At 34.8% G+C, this 18701-nt stretch overlaps 3 protein-coding genes across 3 annotated transcripts in view; 1 reads left to right on the top strand and 2 right to left on the bottom strand.

Annotated features, from left to right (window-relative positions):
- The window catches only part of LOC128991120 (dyslexia-associated protein KIAA0319-like), a 45113-nt gene that overhangs the window by 10572 nt on the left and 15840 nt on the right, over positions 1–18701 (top strand). Inside the window, exons 4-9 of the mRNA XM_054413867.1 lie at positions 307–485; positions 1344–1417; positions 1996–2128; positions 5457–5528; positions 6568–6687; positions 7484–7712. Coding sequence (XP_054269842.1) covers positions 307–485; positions 1344–1417; positions 1996–2128; positions 5457–5528; positions 6568–6687; positions 7484–7712 — 807 coding nt within the window. The remainder of the gene's footprint in view (positions 1–306; positions 486–1343; positions 1418–1995; positions 2129–5456; positions 5529–6567; positions 6688–7483; positions 7713–18701) is intronic.
- Positions 8055–10765, bottom strand: LOC128991121 (juvenile hormone esterase-like). Its single transcript, XM_054413868.1, has one exon. It carries the CDS (start codon positions 10626–10628, stop codon positions 8976–8978), a length of 1653 nt encoding a protein of 550 aa, XP_054269843.1. The 5' UTR covers positions 10629–10765; the 3' UTR covers positions 8055–8975.
- LOC128991122 (juvenile hormone esterase-like) lies at positions 13857–15643 on the bottom strand. Its single transcript, XM_054413869.1, has one exon. The coding sequence runs from the start codon at positions 15574–15576 to the stop codon at positions 13936–13938; it is 1641 nt and encodes a 546-aa protein (XP_054269844.1). The 5' UTR covers positions 15577–15643; the 3' UTR covers positions 13857–13935.

Below are 18701 nucleotides of genomic sequence, written 5' to 3'. Positions count from 1 at the left end.
TGCTGCGTGTTTGTTGTGGGGTTGTCCGATCAACCCGATGTACAATACACAATACTACTCACCTCGTATGTGTAAATATTTACGATAACCTTAGAATTGGTTAAACAAGTTACTCTGTAGGTAACTATAATATTTTTTTAATGATTTTAAAATTTAGCGTTTTTTCCCACATTTAATTTTTCTGTGAGATTTTTGAGAGGGAATGGAGACTTTAAATTCCTACAGAAGTGAATATACTTTTTCACAAACACCTTTTGTCTAACAATACTCAATACATGTATTACTTTTAATATGTGGTTTTTGTAGAGACAAGTTGTGGTTCGGCACCAATCTACAAGACTTAGATATGGCCGAGAGCAACGTCAACGCAGACAAAGTGTGTGTGATGGATTGTCCGGAACACGAGCACTGCAGTGTGGCGACAACCGAGTGTGTTTGTGACGTGGGATACCTGCGCAACAGACAGGGCGACTGTATATCTGCTGGTCAGTTTTATGTAGCCTACTAGAGTCTGCTAATGTAAAATTGGTTCATCCTTGCTAAAACAATTTTTATAGGTAGCTGATTGGTTATAGCATTGACTATTGGACTACCTTATTTTTTTGTTGCTGACATAGTTAATGGTAAGGAAGTAGGTTTGCAAATAAATAAGTTATGGGTGAAAAACAGATTTTGTACATTTAGCGTTAGCTAAGAATGCATAGCCTAACCATAGCTAGGAATCTGGCGGATAATATACATCAATATCACTACCTACTTCTTCAGGATCATCAACCAGCCCTTCAAAATCACTTAAATCTTCTTATAATGCACCACGTATATCACTACTTTTTATTTTTAACACTAAAAACAATGATAAACGTAATAAAACACATCAGTCATCGGTGCGAGGTTAACCAAGTTGTTTACAAATACGCACGTCATCTGTCTGCTACAATATTTTCGGAACTAAAATGAAAAGCCTCTAGAAACAGACATCAGGAGAAAGTTTAGAATCTGCTGAAAACAATGATACCAACCTCGATCCAGTTCAATCTGATTCAGTCAGTCCCAGAGCCTTCGCCGGAAACGATGTTTGTGTGTCGCAAAAGCGATGGCGGGTGTGTTGTGCGTCGATTACGTGACGCTTAACACTCGGAGGGCTATAAGTTTGCAAACAAATTTTTATGCAACTATAAAATTTAGGCTTGAGTATGCATAACAGGTAGCCTCCTACTGGTTGTCTTACAGTACCTACGTAACTTTAAAGCATAGATTTTTAAAATAAAAATATACTTATTTCAAGTATAAGTTGTCTGTTAATTTTATTAATACACCTTAGGTCTAATTTAAATTTTTTTTAGGAAACATGACAGCTGTATCTGCCTTGCTGTTATCACCTTCAAGGGAATCTACGGAATCTCCTTCCTCTTCTAAGGTATGCTGAAAGAAGGGTATAAATAGTTTTAAGGGTTATTAAGTACCAAAGTATAAATTAAGTAAAATTTCCTTGGTTTTTGTCATCACTTTGTATTGCAATAATGTTATAAAAAGCGTTCTACTTTATGTAACAAATATTTCTTTCACTGTCCAAAATCATACTCAACATGTTTCTTACCTTTCCTTGATTCTGTCTCTACATTAAAAATTTAACTGTGAAAATTATTTACCCAAACTTAGTCAAGTGCTAAATAGTTGAATAACTGAGGTCTACATTATATTTAGTGACCTACACACTTCACATTATTTTACTAAATGCTATGTAAAAATCTATCAATAACTGTACTGTGTTGACAAATATTTGCTACTACTACTCAAACCTTGTAAAAGAATCAATGTTATCCATTTAACAATTTAAACCACACTCACCGTTTCACAATCACACTCACACAATCGTTTAGTCAGTTTTAAAAGCTCCTCTGAGTAATCACCAAAGTGTTGTTATCTGTATTAAGTGTCAGCTGATAACAGGTTGTGATGTTGCTTACAGCTGTCTGTGTTTTGTTGTGTCTCCAGGTGTCCGATGGAATTGATTCCAGTTCCAAAGTTCCTGTCCAAACGCTCCATGTTTCGGTGTTGTCCAAAGTTGTTCGGTTGCCTGAAAACGGAGCAGCGTTGTCTGCATACACCATCCCAGCACAGTTATCTGGTTGGTGTTTTGTTTTGTGGATTGGGACGTTGAAATTGTGTGTTCTTGTGTTGATGTTCAGCGGTAGTAAATAGGAGTTTATAGAGGGATATGAGAAAAAGGATTTCTTAATATGGATATCCTCCTTACTTAAGAGAAATTTATTCTAAATTGGATAGATATTTAAAATAAAAAAAGTCATTTGAATGATTAACAATTTTTAGTTCATCTATCTTACCTGCGAAAATTTCAGACCAGAGGCTAATACATTTATGATAAAAGAACACAAAACTAAAGCTGATATTTTGTCCTAATGTAGGACTTCTTCAGAGACTCAAATATAAAATGTCAATGCTCTCTATGAAAAAGTCCTTTATTATTACCAAATACAGTTTTATGTTTTGTTTTCTTGTGGACCTGCGGTTGAAGGGACCTTCAAACTTGCTGTTTGATATAAGGTGGCATTTTTGCATAACCAAGAGCTATAGGGGATTGGTTTGGTTTGAACCTAAGGACTTTATGACAAAAGGCCCACGCAAACCACTAAACTTAGCAGGTCTAACCTAGATTGTTAATAAGTTCTAAGGGTGTTTGGTTTTCTTAACATCTATACTTATTTAATACGCAATCAAGTTTTTTGTGACAATTACTCCTCCGAAACTACTGAACCGATTGACATTAAACCGATTATCAACAAATAAAATTTTTTAACAAAATTCCAGAATCATTTAAGTTGTTAGATTTAAAATCATTTAAAAATAAGATTCATGATTGGCTTATTAGTCACGAATTTTTTTCTATAAAGGAATTTTTAGAATGTGATATAAGTACAGTGTAAACTAAGTGTTGGGTCCTTTATTTACTATGAGTATTCGAATGTCTTGTTGTTGTTGTTGTTGTAAACGTTTTATTGTCTTGTTTATTTATTTTGTTGTTACTATTTTTAATCTATATTGATTTGATTTTATTGTTATTATTATTATCTTGACGGCCTTTAAATGAATAACTGATGAAGCCTATTGTAATCATGTATTACTTAATGGTGAATAAACTTCTTGATTCTTGATTCTTGACATGATTTTGGTGTCATTGGAAAGAGTGTAACGTGAAGTTGTGCAGGAAACTTTCTTTTTAGCTAAATAATTAAAGAATGAGGCCCTGGGGCCCTTTAAAGTTTCATATTTCTCCATAAGATTAACTTGGGAAACAAACATTGTTATGAAACTCCAGCTGTTGTCAAAATGCTGTTCTGTTATTTAATTTAATTTTGTTTACAAGGAGAATTGTTTCTTGGTCCCATGTGGTTAATGAATTATACTTTAGCATATATATTTTAAATGCTATACACTATATAAAATTATGGTATTGTAATACATTGAGAGATCTTCATTTGAATAATCAATAAGCACGATTGAGCCTTTGCCTATACAGGGTGAGTTTTAATTGCCCCCCCCCCAACTTTTTTCTACATTTTTTCAAATATCAATCCCAGACCACTTCCAAACATTGTTGGGTAGTAAGTACTTCATTTTGACAAGGTGGCCATTTCCGGCCGCCATCTTGGATCCGCCATATTGGATGCAAAATTTTTTTTTCAAATGTAAAGGTGGGGTTGTGACCCATTATTTCGAACTACATTTTTACCCTGATTACAATGCCGCAAACCGTTTAAAAAAATCTTGATTCATTCTAAAGTTATGAGGGCTTTTTAAAACTTTATTTTTAGCCCATTTTAACATTGTGCATTTACAAACTAAGACCATAATCTCAAAATAGTGCTAGATAAAGATAAGTATACACTACCAGTAATTGTCGACCTATTTTCACTTGGTTATGACTGATGTATTTTTTTCGGTCGCCATCTTGGATCCGCCATTTTGAAATGTGATAAATTATTTTAAATATGAAGGGGGTGTTGTGACCCATCATTTCGAACTACTTTTTTAAGCTGAACTTAATTCCATGATCCGTTTTTCATTTTCATTTTTTGATTTTGAAATATTGACATTTTTAACAAAAAAATTTCAATATTTCATAAATAAAACTTGATAACAAAAAATGGATTGCGGCATTGTCTTCAGCTTAAAAAAGTTGTTCGAAATGATGGGTCACAACACCCCCTTCATATTTAAAATAATTTATCACATTTCAAAATGGCGGATCCAAGATGGCGGCCGAAAAAAATACATCAGTCATAACCAAGTGAAAATAGGTTGACAATTACTGGTAGTGTATACTTATCTTTATCTAGCACTATTTCGAGATTATGGTCTTAGTTTGTAAATGCACAATGTTAAAATGGGCTAAAAATAAAGTTTTAAAAAGCCCTCATAACTTTAGAATGAATCAAGATTTTTTTAAACGGTTTGCGGCATTGTAATCAGGGTAAAAATGTAGTTCGAAATAATGGGTCACAACCCCACCTTTACATTTGGGAAAAAAATTTTGCATCCAATATGGCGGATCCAAGATGGCGGCTGGAAATGGCCACCTTGTCAAAATGAAGTACTTACTACCCAACAATGTTTGGAAGTGGTCTGGGATTGATATTTGAAAAAATGTAGAAAAAAGTTGGGGGCGGGACAATTAAAACTCACCCTGTATGTTTCCTGGTAAGTGTGTTGTAACTGTTTCTTATAGTATATTATAGTATTTCAAAGTAAAACCGAATTATTCTTTTCTGTATTCTCACCCCGTAGCGAAGCACGGGTAGAGCAACTAGTAGTACAAAAGGCACTCATATTTCCCTACTTTTTGTCTACCACTGCTAACTATATTTATAATATAATTTTGAAAATAACAGTTAATTGGGTTAAGTATTCAAGATGCTTTCTAACAAGGAAAAAAGACCAACATTAATTATTTAATCTTGGTTTGGATTATTCCTTGAAACACTTTACAGAATACCGTTAGAGTAAATAGAACCGTAATCAGCTAAGTGAAATAAGTTAAGTGCATGAACAAAATTATATATAGGCTAGTGCAAACTACACAATTAAAATTAACAGGATTTTTTTTACTTTTTCAATTTATTTATTTACTAGTATTGTTGATGTAGTTGTATAAATTATTGTGGAAACCTTGCTTCATATAGGCCAACTGATCTTTAACCTCAAAACCAATACAATTTTCAATTTACAGTCAGAAATGTTAGAATATTGTTACACCTCAAATACATATTTTAGTTGTTAAACCACTTTGCAGGGGGTTTCATTCAGTTTCCCATGCTGCAGGCTTTCAGATGTCTTATCTGGAATTACTTATCTGTTTCCTACTCCTATCTCTGTGGCCCTGACCTATAAAACACAATTTGCAAGTTAACCAAAATTCACCAAGTTTTAATTTCCAGACGGAGGAAAGTACAACTACGAATGGACCTTAATTTCCCAACCAGAGGGAAGTAGCAAGGGCACGATGACAGGTAATAAAACGCCTTCTTGCAGTCAGTCAATAACTTACAAAAAATCTTTTTACATGATAAAAAAAAGTTGTATATTTTTATAAATTTTACTAGCTGACCCGGCGAACTTCGTATCGCCTAAGTTATAGGTTTCCCCTAAGACAGACCGATGGAAAGAAAGTACCGTTACGTTTAATTTTCAAGATGATCTCGTTCGCATCGCTCAATCACGTCCTGGTTGAAGTTCGTTCGCTACGCTCACTCACCTTTGGGTTGGAGCTCGTTCGCTACGCTCACTCACCTTTAGGTCGGAGCTCGTTCGCTGCGCTCACTTGCCTTCAGGTTAGCTCGTTCGCTACGCTAACTCGCCTCCAGGTTGAAGTTCGTTCGCTACGCTCACTCACCTTTTGGTTGCAAATTAGCTGTTGTCATAAATGTAAAAGAAATAATAGTGCTGCACCCTGTTGGTAATCCTTGTAACTTTAATGCTATTGAACATCATAGAACAGAACCAACTTGTTTAATTGAAACAGCTGTTAAGATTCATTAATTCCATTTCTCATAAGGTTAACATGGGAAACTCTAGAGCCACTGGGGCGGAGCCCTTTTAAGAATTTCGAAACGGGAAATAGTTTACGTCCGATTCGCATACCTACAGAATTTACACACCAAATTTCATAACGATCGGTGAAGTCGTTCCGGAGGAGTTTGCAGACAAACACTGTGACACGAGAATTTTATATATTAGATTACAAAGTCATTGGTCATGTCAGAATGTTCATCACAGTGTGTGGTCTAAATTGTGAACTTATATTTACTTTTAAGTATTTACTTATTTATATTTACTTTTTTAAACTGCTTTAGCAACAAAACTAATTACATGACAACAGTAAAATAATTAGTCTTAATCTTGTACGCCTTTGATTGGTGAAAAATACAATCAAAGGATTATTCACAAAGTTATAGTAAAGGAAGTTTGGATTCAACTCAGTCAAACTTTTTCACATAACTCTGTTAATCAGGATTTTGATTTAATGTTGTCAAATGTAAATGTTTTCAGATAAGAACGGGGAAACACTGAAGCTAAGTAACCTAAGCGAAGGAGTTTACGAGTTCAAGGTGGCTGTATCGGGTCCTGGAGTTTACGGAGAAGCTTTCGCTAACGTCACCGTCATGCCTCGTAAGTGTTGTTTGTCTGTTATTTTATGTAGTGCGTTAAGTAGTAACATTTAAAAAAAATCTTCAAATACTAGACTGTAGAGTATGTCTCCAAACAAACAGGATTTGAATGTTTTCACAATCTTTCCTTTTGAAGAACTTTAATAAACTGTAGGCTAATTAGTTTTATTTTCGACCTCCTTAATAAAAGAAATAAACAAAAACCATGATTTTCATTTCCTTATAATCTCAAATGAAATCTAACTCGGTAGGTATAGAAATGCTTAATGCTTGATATTGTTTAAACCTTATAAGTAGTATGACTTATACTGTAGTATGCAATTTTGAGAAAGACGGAATAGTTCCTTCACCAAGCAAAAAATAGTGATTTAAAAATGTTAATCAAACAAAAAATTATCTGGGTAAGTGTAAATTGATATCAGTGTAGTTTATATAATTGTTAAACACAGGCTCATGTTATTTAAACCTTATTTGCATATTTTGTCAAACCAAACCTCAACCAATCGTTCACCGTACTCAACATAAAATCTTTGCTTAAATTCATTTTTAATATCACAAGCTACAATTCTCTTGTTTTTAAAAGGTTTATATATTGTGGTTTTTTTAAATAGGCTAACTTTAATCTAAGATTTTAGATGTGTTAGACAGTAAAATGTGATAGACAGACATTTTTTACATTTTTTTCTCGTAACAACAATCACTCAGATACATTGCTTTGACTGGTGTAGGCCAAGTAAAATTTAAAATATTCATTTCGAAAAGAAGTAATTATCTGAAGTATTGCTTTGTTTTACCAGCTAAGAGGATCAACAAACCACCTGTGGCCATAGTGAAGCCGGCGTCCAAAACGGTAAAGCTGCCGAACACGGGAGCCGTGCTGGACGGGTCGTCTAGCTACGATGACGCAGCCATCATAGCTTGGCATTGGGAACTGCAGAAAGGACCTCTCGGCTACCAGCCGACTCTGCAGGACAGTCCTACGCTGGTGCTGAATAATCTCAACATCACTGGCAACTACACCTTCACGTGAGTAGCTATATAAAACATAACAGGTTTAGTTCTGTTTTGTTGCTCAAGGGTCCAGCTGATCGGAAAACTGGGAATTATAAATGTATTTCGATGACTGGGAAAAGTCTGTAAATTTTTTATGAGACTGGGAAATTTGGAATATCTAATAGCCTATGGTTGGAAAGTTATTAATTAACAATGTTACGTTGGTATTTTGACTTCTTGATCTTGGAAAATGATAGATGTTGCCATGATTGCTACGATATCACCACATGACCAAAAAAAGCTTATTTGAGAGCTTTCTAATTTATTTAATTCCAACATCATTGCACATTTTTATACAGGAGGAATCAACAGTGTACATAAATCACCAAAAATATGTATGTATAAGCTTTAATGTACGTAGAACTGCAATATAAAATATATCCAATAGAATGAGAAAAACAATCAAAATAACATTTAAACATCTAAGAAGAGCTGATAATTTTAACATTAGTACTAATAAATACACAATAAAACCTTTGTCAAGAATTAACTAACGGTTGTCCATCACGGACATCATGATTGTCAAGACAAGTCGGCAAAAACTATTTTCTGGTTTATACTAGAAACTCCTAACAAAAATGTTTGTTTTCCTTTGATATCTTCTTCTTGTTAACTAATCTATTACTGGAAAACTTAACTATAAACAAATATTGTATTAAGATCATAAACAACTTGCTATACAGTTGTATAAATAAATACAATTTTACACAACCAATTTGTAAAAACATATTTATTCTTGGTTTGGTAATACCTTCAGCTTCAACAACACTTTTTAAAACTGTTAAAATCCATTTAACATTTTATTAGTCACCTGAGCACACAACGATAAACATAAAATCCAAACATTTTAATTTGATAATAATAGGCTTGAAGACATTTCTAATATGCCCAACACTTAAATAATTTCATCTGCTTATTATGACTTTAATATAATAAAATAATAAATAGATTCCTGTAAAAGTATAAAGAGTTCATATATTTAATGTTAAAACGTAAAAATATTAACATTTTGACTTCCAACTTTGTTTAAATTTGTTTAGAGACTAAAATTGTAACTAAAATCTGTGTTATTTATTGTATCTTTTGCCAACCCGTAAGAAATATTGAATTATTTTATGATTTGGATATTTTTAATCAAATATAATGTTTTCACTAGTATTTCTCAAGAAAATAAAACTGAATAAGATAATTACATAAATATTTAAGATTTTAATACTCCTACCGTATTTCATGCTCTCATTCTACTCTGTGAAATTCAACTCGTCTCCAAAACCTCATCCTCTCCGGAAATAGATTGGTCTCCATTGACAATTTGTTGGTTTGAATATGGAAAAACGTCGGATCAGAGTTCCCGGACTCGGTCCATGTTATATTCTCGGCAGAGTCGTCTTGAGGGTTACTGCTAACTGGGGTTGGTGTCGGGCTACCATTTGTCGCAAAGTTGGTCCATAGATCCACAATCAGCTCTGATATGTTCAAATCTTCTCCAGTCACTGGTGGAAAAGTACCGTTCTGAGTGAACAACATGAGTAACTCATCGGTGTGAATCGCTCCTCTATGTATTGGCTCTATGTGGTACATTTGTGAGTAAGTGTACCTCGCTAAATGGTCGTACAAGTAGTAGTACAACGGACCTTGGTGGTGTGTAATCGCCAACTCTGTCGGCCATGCAAACCAGGTGTCTGTTGTCAATTGTTCCAGAGACATTGCTAAATCTTCCGTCGATTTGGGGTTTTCAAAATAAAACTGATAAGTTTGATTCATTATTTCATCCAAGTTTGAATACAAATCTGCAAATTGGGTCATGAACGGACCAAAGTTTTCAAAGTCGGTTTCAATGTAGTTGATTGTATTGTTCACCCGCTGATCTACCCTCCAAAGTCCTTCTTTAGCGTTTAGACCGACAAGCCATGGTTTGTGAGTGGTGAACGTTAGTGGATGTTTGGTCAAAAAAGCATGTTCGGTGTTTACTTCGACAACAGGGCGGAATAATTTATCAGATTGACCGTATTTGGATTTGAGAAGTTTTAAAAACTGTTGGAGCAATTCAGTCGCTGTTTTGTCCTGTAGGCAGTTAAGAATTTCTTCTGAACTGGTGCTAAAACAGTTTAACTTGTCTGCTAGCTTTTCTGTGTCTCTTTTTGCTTTACCTTTTCCAATCAGTGCAAAACTACTTACAGCTGTTCCACTCTGGCTGATAGCTCTAGAGAACAGTGATTGACTTGTCGGAGACATCATATGGTAATGTACAGAAGCACTGCCCGCGCTGTTACCAAATATTGTCACTTTGTCTTTGTCACCTCCGAATGATTCTATGTTGTCCCGAACCCATTGTAACGCCTTCACTTGGTCTTTCAAACCCATGTTGCCAGGAACCACTGTGTCTTCAGTACTCAAAAAGCCAAATGGTCCGAGTCTATATTGTATGATCACCAGCAAAATATCTTTCTCCATCAGGTATTCTGGGCCTGTCCAGCCTAAAGAGGAAGAACCCATGAAAAATCCTCCACCATGGATAAATACCATAACTGGGAATGAACTGGAGGAGTTTGTGCTGTGAGTGAACACATTTAGATAAAGACAATCTTCAGAACCACCCGGTTCTTTTTGCAAACATTTGTCACTTTCTTCTGTGGAATCTTTTACACCTTCCCAAGATGTCGGGTAGAGAGGAGGCATAAAACGCAGTTTTCCTATTGGAGGAGCTGCATAAGGTATTCCCAAAAAGGCACAGAATTCTCTTCCATTCCGAGATGTCATAGGTTTTCCTCTTACTAACCCATATTGAGTCGTTGTTGTGCACCTATCACTGGAAGCTGCCAGCTGGAAAATCCTCGCTGCAAAAACCGCACTCAAAATAACAGTCACTTTCATTTCAAATGTAGGCATTGGGGACGGTGATAAATTATGTACGTTTACTATTTGATATTTTTTTGTTAATGTCTTTAGATTTACTAACTCTCTACCATTGTATTCATTCACAAACACTAGTACACAGAATGGTACACTTACAACTCAAGCCTAGTGTAACATCTGTCAATCTCAGTGTTTTATGATAATGGAGTGATAATTAAGGGGTCATAGTATTGTTTAGCTTTACTTTACTGACTCGGCTGGTTTGATGTTTTGAATGCAGTTCTATCTTTGTGAGTTTATACATAGTTGATTGAGAATTCATACTTATTGTGAAGTTTACAAACACTTGAATTTGATAGAAATTCTACCTATAATAATACTTTATTTATTGGTAGCCTGTCTAGGACAATTTTCTATCTTTAGTATTTAATTTACTAAGTGTATTAATTTAATTTACATTTTTTTCTGCTGCTTGGATGAAATTGGCTACTCAATTGAACACTCAGATAATGTTAATTATACTTTAGAAACTTTTATTTTACAATTTTGAGGATATCCCAGCTTCATTTCAATACAATTGGAATTGAACACCGAATTCCATTATCATGTATAATCTCAATTGGACGCTAAAATACTGAATCATATGTGACTCTTGTCCGAGTGTGAAATGAACATTTGATACATTTTTCTACTACATTGGCCATTATAAGACTTGAGAAATTAAAAACCGTATGTCAAATTGGATGTTAGGAATGGATTTATTGATTCTCATAATAGTTTTTATGACACATCAGTTGGAATGCACACAAGTAGATACAAATACTCTATGTGAAACTTGGACAGATAATGGCGGATTGGGGGGCAAAGTGATGGTGTCACGGAGTGGAAAACAGTTTTGTGCATTTCTAGGAATTCCGTACGCAGCTGCACCAGTCGGAAAACTAAGATTCTTTCCTCCAGAACCAGTTCAAGCATGGGAAGGTGTTAGGAACTCAGAGGAAAGCGATGAATGTATACAAACCATCGGAAGAGGTTCTGAAGATTGCTTGTATTTGAATGTTTTCACTCAAAACTTAACTCAGGATGCAAGGACTGTAATGGTGTACATCCACGGCGGTGGTTTTAGAATTGGTTCGTCATCTACAAAAGTTCTTGGACCTCATTTCTTAATGGATAAAGACATTGTGTTGGTGACGATACAATATAGACTCGGACCACTAGGATTTCTAAGCACTGAAGATGAAGTTATCCCTGGTAACATGGGGATGAAAGACCAAGTGAAAGCTTTGCAGTGGATACAAAAAAACATCAAATATTTCGGTGGCGACGAGGGAAAAGTGACATTATTCGGCAATAGCGCTGGAGGTGCTTCGGTTCATCTTCACATGCTTTCCCCCATCAGTAGAGATCTGTTCGCTAAAGGCATATCTCAAAGTGGAACAGCACTAAGTGGATTCGCACTAGCTACTAAAGGTGTTAACAAAAACATTACAAATATCATTGCCTCGAAATTGAACTGCTCAAGCTTGAACTCAAGTGAAATTATCTCTTGTTTACAAAATAAAACTGTAGACGAGATAACAACTGCTCACGCTGAGATAGTACAAACTAGAACCAACAGAATTTTACTCAGACCTGTTGTTGAAGTGGAATCTGAACATGCTTTTTTGACGTCTCACCCTTTAGAATATGTTACAAACAAACCATGGATGGTCGGGGTGGTTGCAAATGAAGGAATAATTTTTATACCTAAAGCTAGATTGAATTCCATTTTACATCTTGTCAATTCAAGTTTTTGTACTGTAGGACCTGAGTTGATGTTCTTACATAACTGCAAAAACTTAGAGGAAGTAAGTAAAATCTATGATTTTTACATGAGGAATGTTACGTCAACAAATGACGCAATAAAGTCTCTCGAAAAGTTAATTGCAGATTCATGGTTCATTTGGCCGACAGAGCGTGCGGTTTCGAAGTACAACGGAACGTTTTACTTCTACTTGTACGACCATTTGGGTGAACATTCAATGGTGGAGTATTACGGTTCACCTCAAGGATTCGGTGTTGCACACACCGATGAGCTTATTTCACTCTTTTCCAACGATGTTTTCCCTCCTCTTAACAATCAAGATGCAAATATTTCAAAACTCATGGTGGATCTTTGGGTAAATTTTGCAATTGAGGGTAATCCAACGCCACACCCCATCAGTGAAAACCCCCAAAATCTTGAACCAGGTAATTTTACATGGGAAAGATCAAATAGTGTAGATCGTAAATATCTTTATATAAAAACAGATGGTTTGGAATTAAAGCATGGATTGTTTTCCCACCGGATGGCGTTTTGGCAAGAACTTAATATGGAGACAAATTGTGGTGCTTAAGTAATTTCTTGGTTTAAGATCGTGCTTTTTTATTTGTTAATTGGTAAACATTATATGTCCGAAAAAAATATTTACCTTTTGAAATGAAATTCCATATATGATTTACCGGAACAACTAAATCCCTTGTAGGTCTATTAGATATCGTAAAGCCCATTTTGGCTTCAACAAAATTATTCAAAACTGTCATTTTTCTTATAGGATGAAGTGGTTCTTCTTTTTCAATAGGACACCTGTATTTTTATCGCCTGTAAATGTATTGTAATTTTTGTTGACTTGTGATCTATACACATTCAAAGTCTTATGTAAACTTTCCAGTGTTTCTTAATTAAGTAGCAATCTAGACATTGTATACAAACTATCTTCTAGTTTATGACACATTCTGTGATTTAAAAGTAAGAAAATATAATCAAAAGGTAAATTTTATCAATTATAATGTAATCAGCTATAATGTAATAACTATGATATCTGAAGGAAGAAAAGGGTTTTGTCAAAAGTCTATACCTACGTTAACAAAACAAAATCACTGATTTATGTTGAAAGACTTACTTTGTGTACATGCCATTTCAATGAAAAGTTTTAAAGTACTATATAAGTTCATTATGATTAAAAGAATGCTAATGAATTGTTTTGTACATTTTTAAGACCTTAAAAATATGACATACTATCATAATCATCCTTTGTTCAATACCAAAAAATTTGTATGACCATTATTGACCGCAAAGAAAGAAAAACTTTGAGGTAATTTGTCTTAATTAATATTGTTAGGATTAATTTTGATTTCGTTTTAGAACTATGTTGTTACTAGCAAGACTGATGAAATCAATTAAACTAGAATATACACAATCAGAATAATTTTATTTTGCTTTATTCTTGCTGGGTCTAGGTAAGATAACATTTTATCAAGATTCAGTTTTTTCATTTATTTAAGTTACAACTTTCTGAAAAATAACCTTACTCAATACTTACAGCATTTTATCCCATATAGGTAATTGTTTCCAAAAGTTCATCCTCTGAGGAAACACATTTTTCACCATGGATAAAGCATTGGTTTGTATTTTCAAAAACTTGAGTTCACCACTCACTGATGGTTCCCATGTGATTTGTTTATCTTTAACAGTCTGTGGGCTCTGGCTGATTGCTGTAGGAGTCGGGTTGCCTTCCTTCGCAAAGTTCACCCAAAGTTTGATTAAAAGATTTGAAATATTGGTGTCTTCTTGGTTCATTTCCCTTGGAAAAAATAGTTTCCTCGGGAACAAATAGAGTAGTTCATCCATGTGACTCACTCCAAATCCCTTTGGGGCTTGGAACAGTTCTGTGATAGAATGTTGTCCAACATGATCAAACAAGTAGCAATACGTCAATCCTTCGTGTCGCTCCAGTGCTTGAAACGTAGGCCAGAAAAAATATGAATCCGTTATAACATGCTCTAGTGATACCACAAAATCATTCTCTGTCGTGGAGTTTTTAAAATAAAAGTCGTAAATTTTATCAGCAATTTCATTTGGCTGTGAAGTAGTGTCTTCAAAAAATAAAATGCTTTGGAGAAACTTTTTATGTTCGGTCTTTATAAATTGTATTGTTTCATTCAGTGACGGCATGTGTATCTTCCAAAGACCTTCGTTTTGAACAATTCCAACCATCCAGGGTTTATTAGAAAATGTAGTTAGTGGATTTTCAGTTAAAAACGCATGTGGGCTTCCAACTTCGACTATTGGACGAAATAATACTTTCCTCATTTTGTAACTGCTGTGTTGAAGTTTGCTATATTCTCTTTGAATCGAGTCTACACTTTTGTTTTGAAGACAGTGTAGTATTTCTGCTGAAGAATTTGTTGGACATTGCAGCGTCTGGGCCAAAATTAGGGTAATATTTCTAGATGTTCCTTTTCCTGAGAAAGCAAATGCACTAAAAGCAGTCCCGCTTTGAGAAATTACTCTAGAAAACAAGTCTTTACTCCCAAGAGATATCATGTGCAAATGAACGGACGCAGAACCTGCGCTGTTACCAAAGATGGTAACTTTTGAAGGATCTCCACCGAAAGTTTCAATATTTTCTTGTACCCACTGGAGTGCCAACCGCTGATCTTTTAAGCCTTGGTTGCCAGGCATCACACTGTCTTCAATACTTAGAAATCCAAACACTCCAAGGCGGTACTGAATAGTGACTAAAACAATGTCTTCATCCATGAATTTTTCGGGACCGTAAGAATCGATAGAGGCCGAACCGCCATAAAATCCTCCACCGTGAATGTACACCATGACTGGAAGTGATCGGTTCTTTGATTCTTCTGTCGTAAAAACATTTAGGTACAAACAATCTTCATCTCCCCCAGGCTTGAGTTGCACACACATCTTACCTTCTTCTATAGCGTCTCTTATTCCATCCCACTTACCATGAGGTTGTGGGGGCATGAAGCGAAGAGGTCCAGTGGGCGGCGCAGCAAACGGAACTCCAAGAAAGGCTTGGAATATTCTTCCATTTTCCGATGTCATATATTTTCCCCGTAGTAAACCGTCTGTAGTACGCACAGTTGGAATCTCATCTGAGTTTATCGCCCCAATTACATTAAGAGAAACAATTAAAATGATCAGCCTTATCATCATGTATAAAATTTGAAATGAGCAAAAAAATTGTGAAATAATGAACACAATGGTTGGCTGCAAGTCAGTGTTTCACTTCATTAGAGTTTGAGCACAGAAACAACGATAAAAATATGTAAATGAAAGTCGATCTAATGCCATGTAATCAGTTCAGGGTGAACCCTTGGTGATTGAGATGATCGGATAAAACATTATGTATGCATGGTCAGTAGGAGGAAGTTGAGTATTTTAGCGAGTAGCTATAGTCACACTCACACAGAAGTTGCTAGTAGATCTACATAAAACTAAAAAGCTCTCCGATTTTAATGAAATTTTGATAAACCAGTTAAAAAACATATATTTGGATGACTTTGTACTTTTCTTCCCCACATTTCAACAACATTTACTAACCTTTGTTTCCTTTTTAAATAAGCTAAACACATTTTACTATTCCATTCTATGTCTTTTCTATGTCCAGTAGATTTCCAAAGATGCTTGGTTATAAATACTTTAAATCTGTAATTTTTTCACTTTAGGCTATTTATTCTATGAATACAACTTTTTTTAAGAATGAAAATAAAGTACCGTACTCCTTTCTCATTATCTAAGCTGGGCATGGATCTAAATGTTATTCCTAGTATTATACACACTTTGAATAAGCACAGTTAACAAGACAACTAGGAACTTATGAACTGTACTATATTTACTATATGTTAAAATTGACATCATTAAAATAAATTAATATGGAGATGAAAAAGTCAGGAATAGTTCAAGATGTTTTTTTACCTTGTCAACAATTTTTTATATCACTCATCAATAAAAATTATGGTTGATTATGCCACCCAATCGTCATAAGAACACTTTTAATAGAATAATCTGTGCCTCGTAATGAATATATTTTTTCTTTTGTTCAGTTCTGTAATGTTTTTTGTTCAAACACTAAAATAAACCCAACTTTCTTTACAAATGTACACACCTGCATTAACTATGCAGTATTTTGCTAGCAGCTTGAGGCGAAAGAAAATAAGTCGGTGTGAATAACACGGTCTAACATAAGCCGGAATATAACAGTTTTATTAGATCGAAATAGGCATCGCTTGCATTCTATTTCTCACAGAACTCTACAACAATATAAAACGTTAAGTTACAATAGGACAATTTTCTAATGGATTGCTTTATAGGGCCTGGCCTAAAAGTGGATTTTAGCACTTGATTTGGTGTTTTCTTTGTGCCTTGAAAAATAAGTTATGTAATATGGTAGATCCATATTCCTCACCTATCATAGCATTCTAGTGTGTATATATATATTTTATATATATGTGTACATGTGTAAATTTAAAACAGTGTAAATATAGTGGATTATTCATAATGAGTGAACATATTCATATATATGCATCAGTAAAAACAATTTCTAGTCTCTTCAGCTGTGTTGGCAACCCTGACAAGGTGTAATAGATTAAAATTGCAACTGCCATTGCCATTTCTCCAGCGAAATTTTCTAATTTTGTGTTGTATATTTTATGTGTCTCTGTGGACTTATTTGGTAAGCCTGCTTTCCTGTCAATTTCCTTAATAATTCCTGGCAAATGTCCTATCTTTTTATCAGATAACATTTATGTAATATGGTTATTTTTTGTACATTGATTAATAAACTACATACAAATAGAAGATGGTTTTGTTTGTGTTACTAAGTTTGCAAATTTTACATTTACCCAGATTACCGTCAAGTATTTGTACTTTTTCTATACATAATTTTTTTAGTTAGTTCATAAATTTTAAATGTTATAAACCATAACAACATTTCTCCAAAATTGTAACCGGTTTGTAAATATATTGTTGTTAGAGAGAAACTCAGTTCTAATATGAATACAACTAGAGCGATTCTTGTCTGATTTTGCCCATTTAAAATCCTTGCAGCCAGATGCTTGTGGATTTCTACTGATAGAAAAAGGAGTTGGGTCTCCATAAGTGGCAAAATTTACCCACAAGTCTACCATCAGTTCAGATATAGTTTTGTTAACTGTATTTAAATCTCCAAAGTATTTAGAATGTTTGAATAGTGAAATAAGGTCATCGAGATGACTCACCCCAAAACCACGAGGACTATTATAAATGTCTACGTAAGAAAATTCTCCAAGATGGTCGTAAATGTAGCAGTACAATGTTCCGTTGTGTCTCCTCGCTGACTCCTCCAGAGGCCACAGGTACCACCAATACATCTTCTCCATCGAAGCAACTGTTTCATGTCTTGTTGTAGAGTTTTTGAAAAAGAAGATTTCTTTTTCAATATCACTAGCGTTTAAAAACAAATCCTCAAAAAGTAAAGCTTTACTGAGGTAATTCGTAGGATCACTTTGAATCTTTTCTATGGTGTAATTCAAATACTTTATTGGAATATCTAATATTCCCTCATTTGCAGTAACACCCAAGAGCCAGGATTTATGAGTTGTTGCGAGAAATAGATTTTGTGTAATGAAAGCGTTGTCATGATCTATTTCGACAACTGGACGAAAAATGCTCTTCGTCATAGCATATCTAGAATTTTGCAGCACTCTGTGTGCGTCTTCAATTTCTTGAGTATTTTTTAGTTGTAAACAAATGATAAGTTCCCTCAAATCGGTGCAGTGTAATTGTTCGGCAAATTGTAACATGGATCTTTTAGCAGTGCCTTTCCCAGTAAGTGCAAAAGCAGTCAGGGCTGTTCCGCTTTGGAAGATTCCTTTTGCAAACAAATGCTGGCTCATCGGTGATTGCATATGTAAATGGACGGAAGAAGCTCCAACGCTGCTTCCAAACAAGGTCACTCTCCCGGGGTCACCTCCAAAAAACCGAATGTTGTCTCGCACCCATGTCAACGCCATCACCTGGTCTTTCAAGCCCATATTGCCAGGAATCACAGAGTCTCCGGAACTCAAGAATCCGAACGGCCCGAGACGATACTGCACTGTCACAACACTATATCTTTGTCCATGAAGTATTCTGGTCCTGTCAACCCTAATGTCGAGGAACCCATGTAGAAAGCTCCTCCGTGGATAAAAACATGACAGGCATTAGAGTTCCGTTTGTCATTAGATGGCTGAAAACGTTAACAAAAAGGCAATCTTCTTTACCTCCATATTTACCCTGTGAGCAGATTTTTTCTTCTTCTA

The sequence above is a fragment of the Macrosteles quadrilineatus genome, unplaced genomic scaffold (assembly GCF_028750875.1).
Source record: "Macrosteles quadrilineatus isolate MER2022 unplaced genomic scaffold, UCM_ALF_1.0 Scaffold_3__2_contigs__length_128488019, whole genome shotgun sequence".
Classification (NCBI taxonomy): domain Eukaryota; kingdom Metazoa; phylum Arthropoda; class Insecta; order Hemiptera; family Cicadellidae; genus Macrosteles; species Macrosteles quadrilineatus.
Note: the sequence above shows the minus strand (reverse complement) of the source record. Positions and strands in the feature narration are given on the sequence as shown.

Bases quoted from the DNA above. Each gene is read 5' to 3' on its own strand.
- LOC128991121 (XM_054413868.1), bottom strand. From the start codon at position 10,628: ATGCCTACATTTGAAATGAAAGTGACTGTTATTTTGAGTGCGGTTTTT.
- LOC128991122 (XM_054413869.1), bottom strand. From the start codon at position 15,576: ATGATGATAAGGCTGATCATTTTAATTGTTTCTCTTAATGTAATTGGG.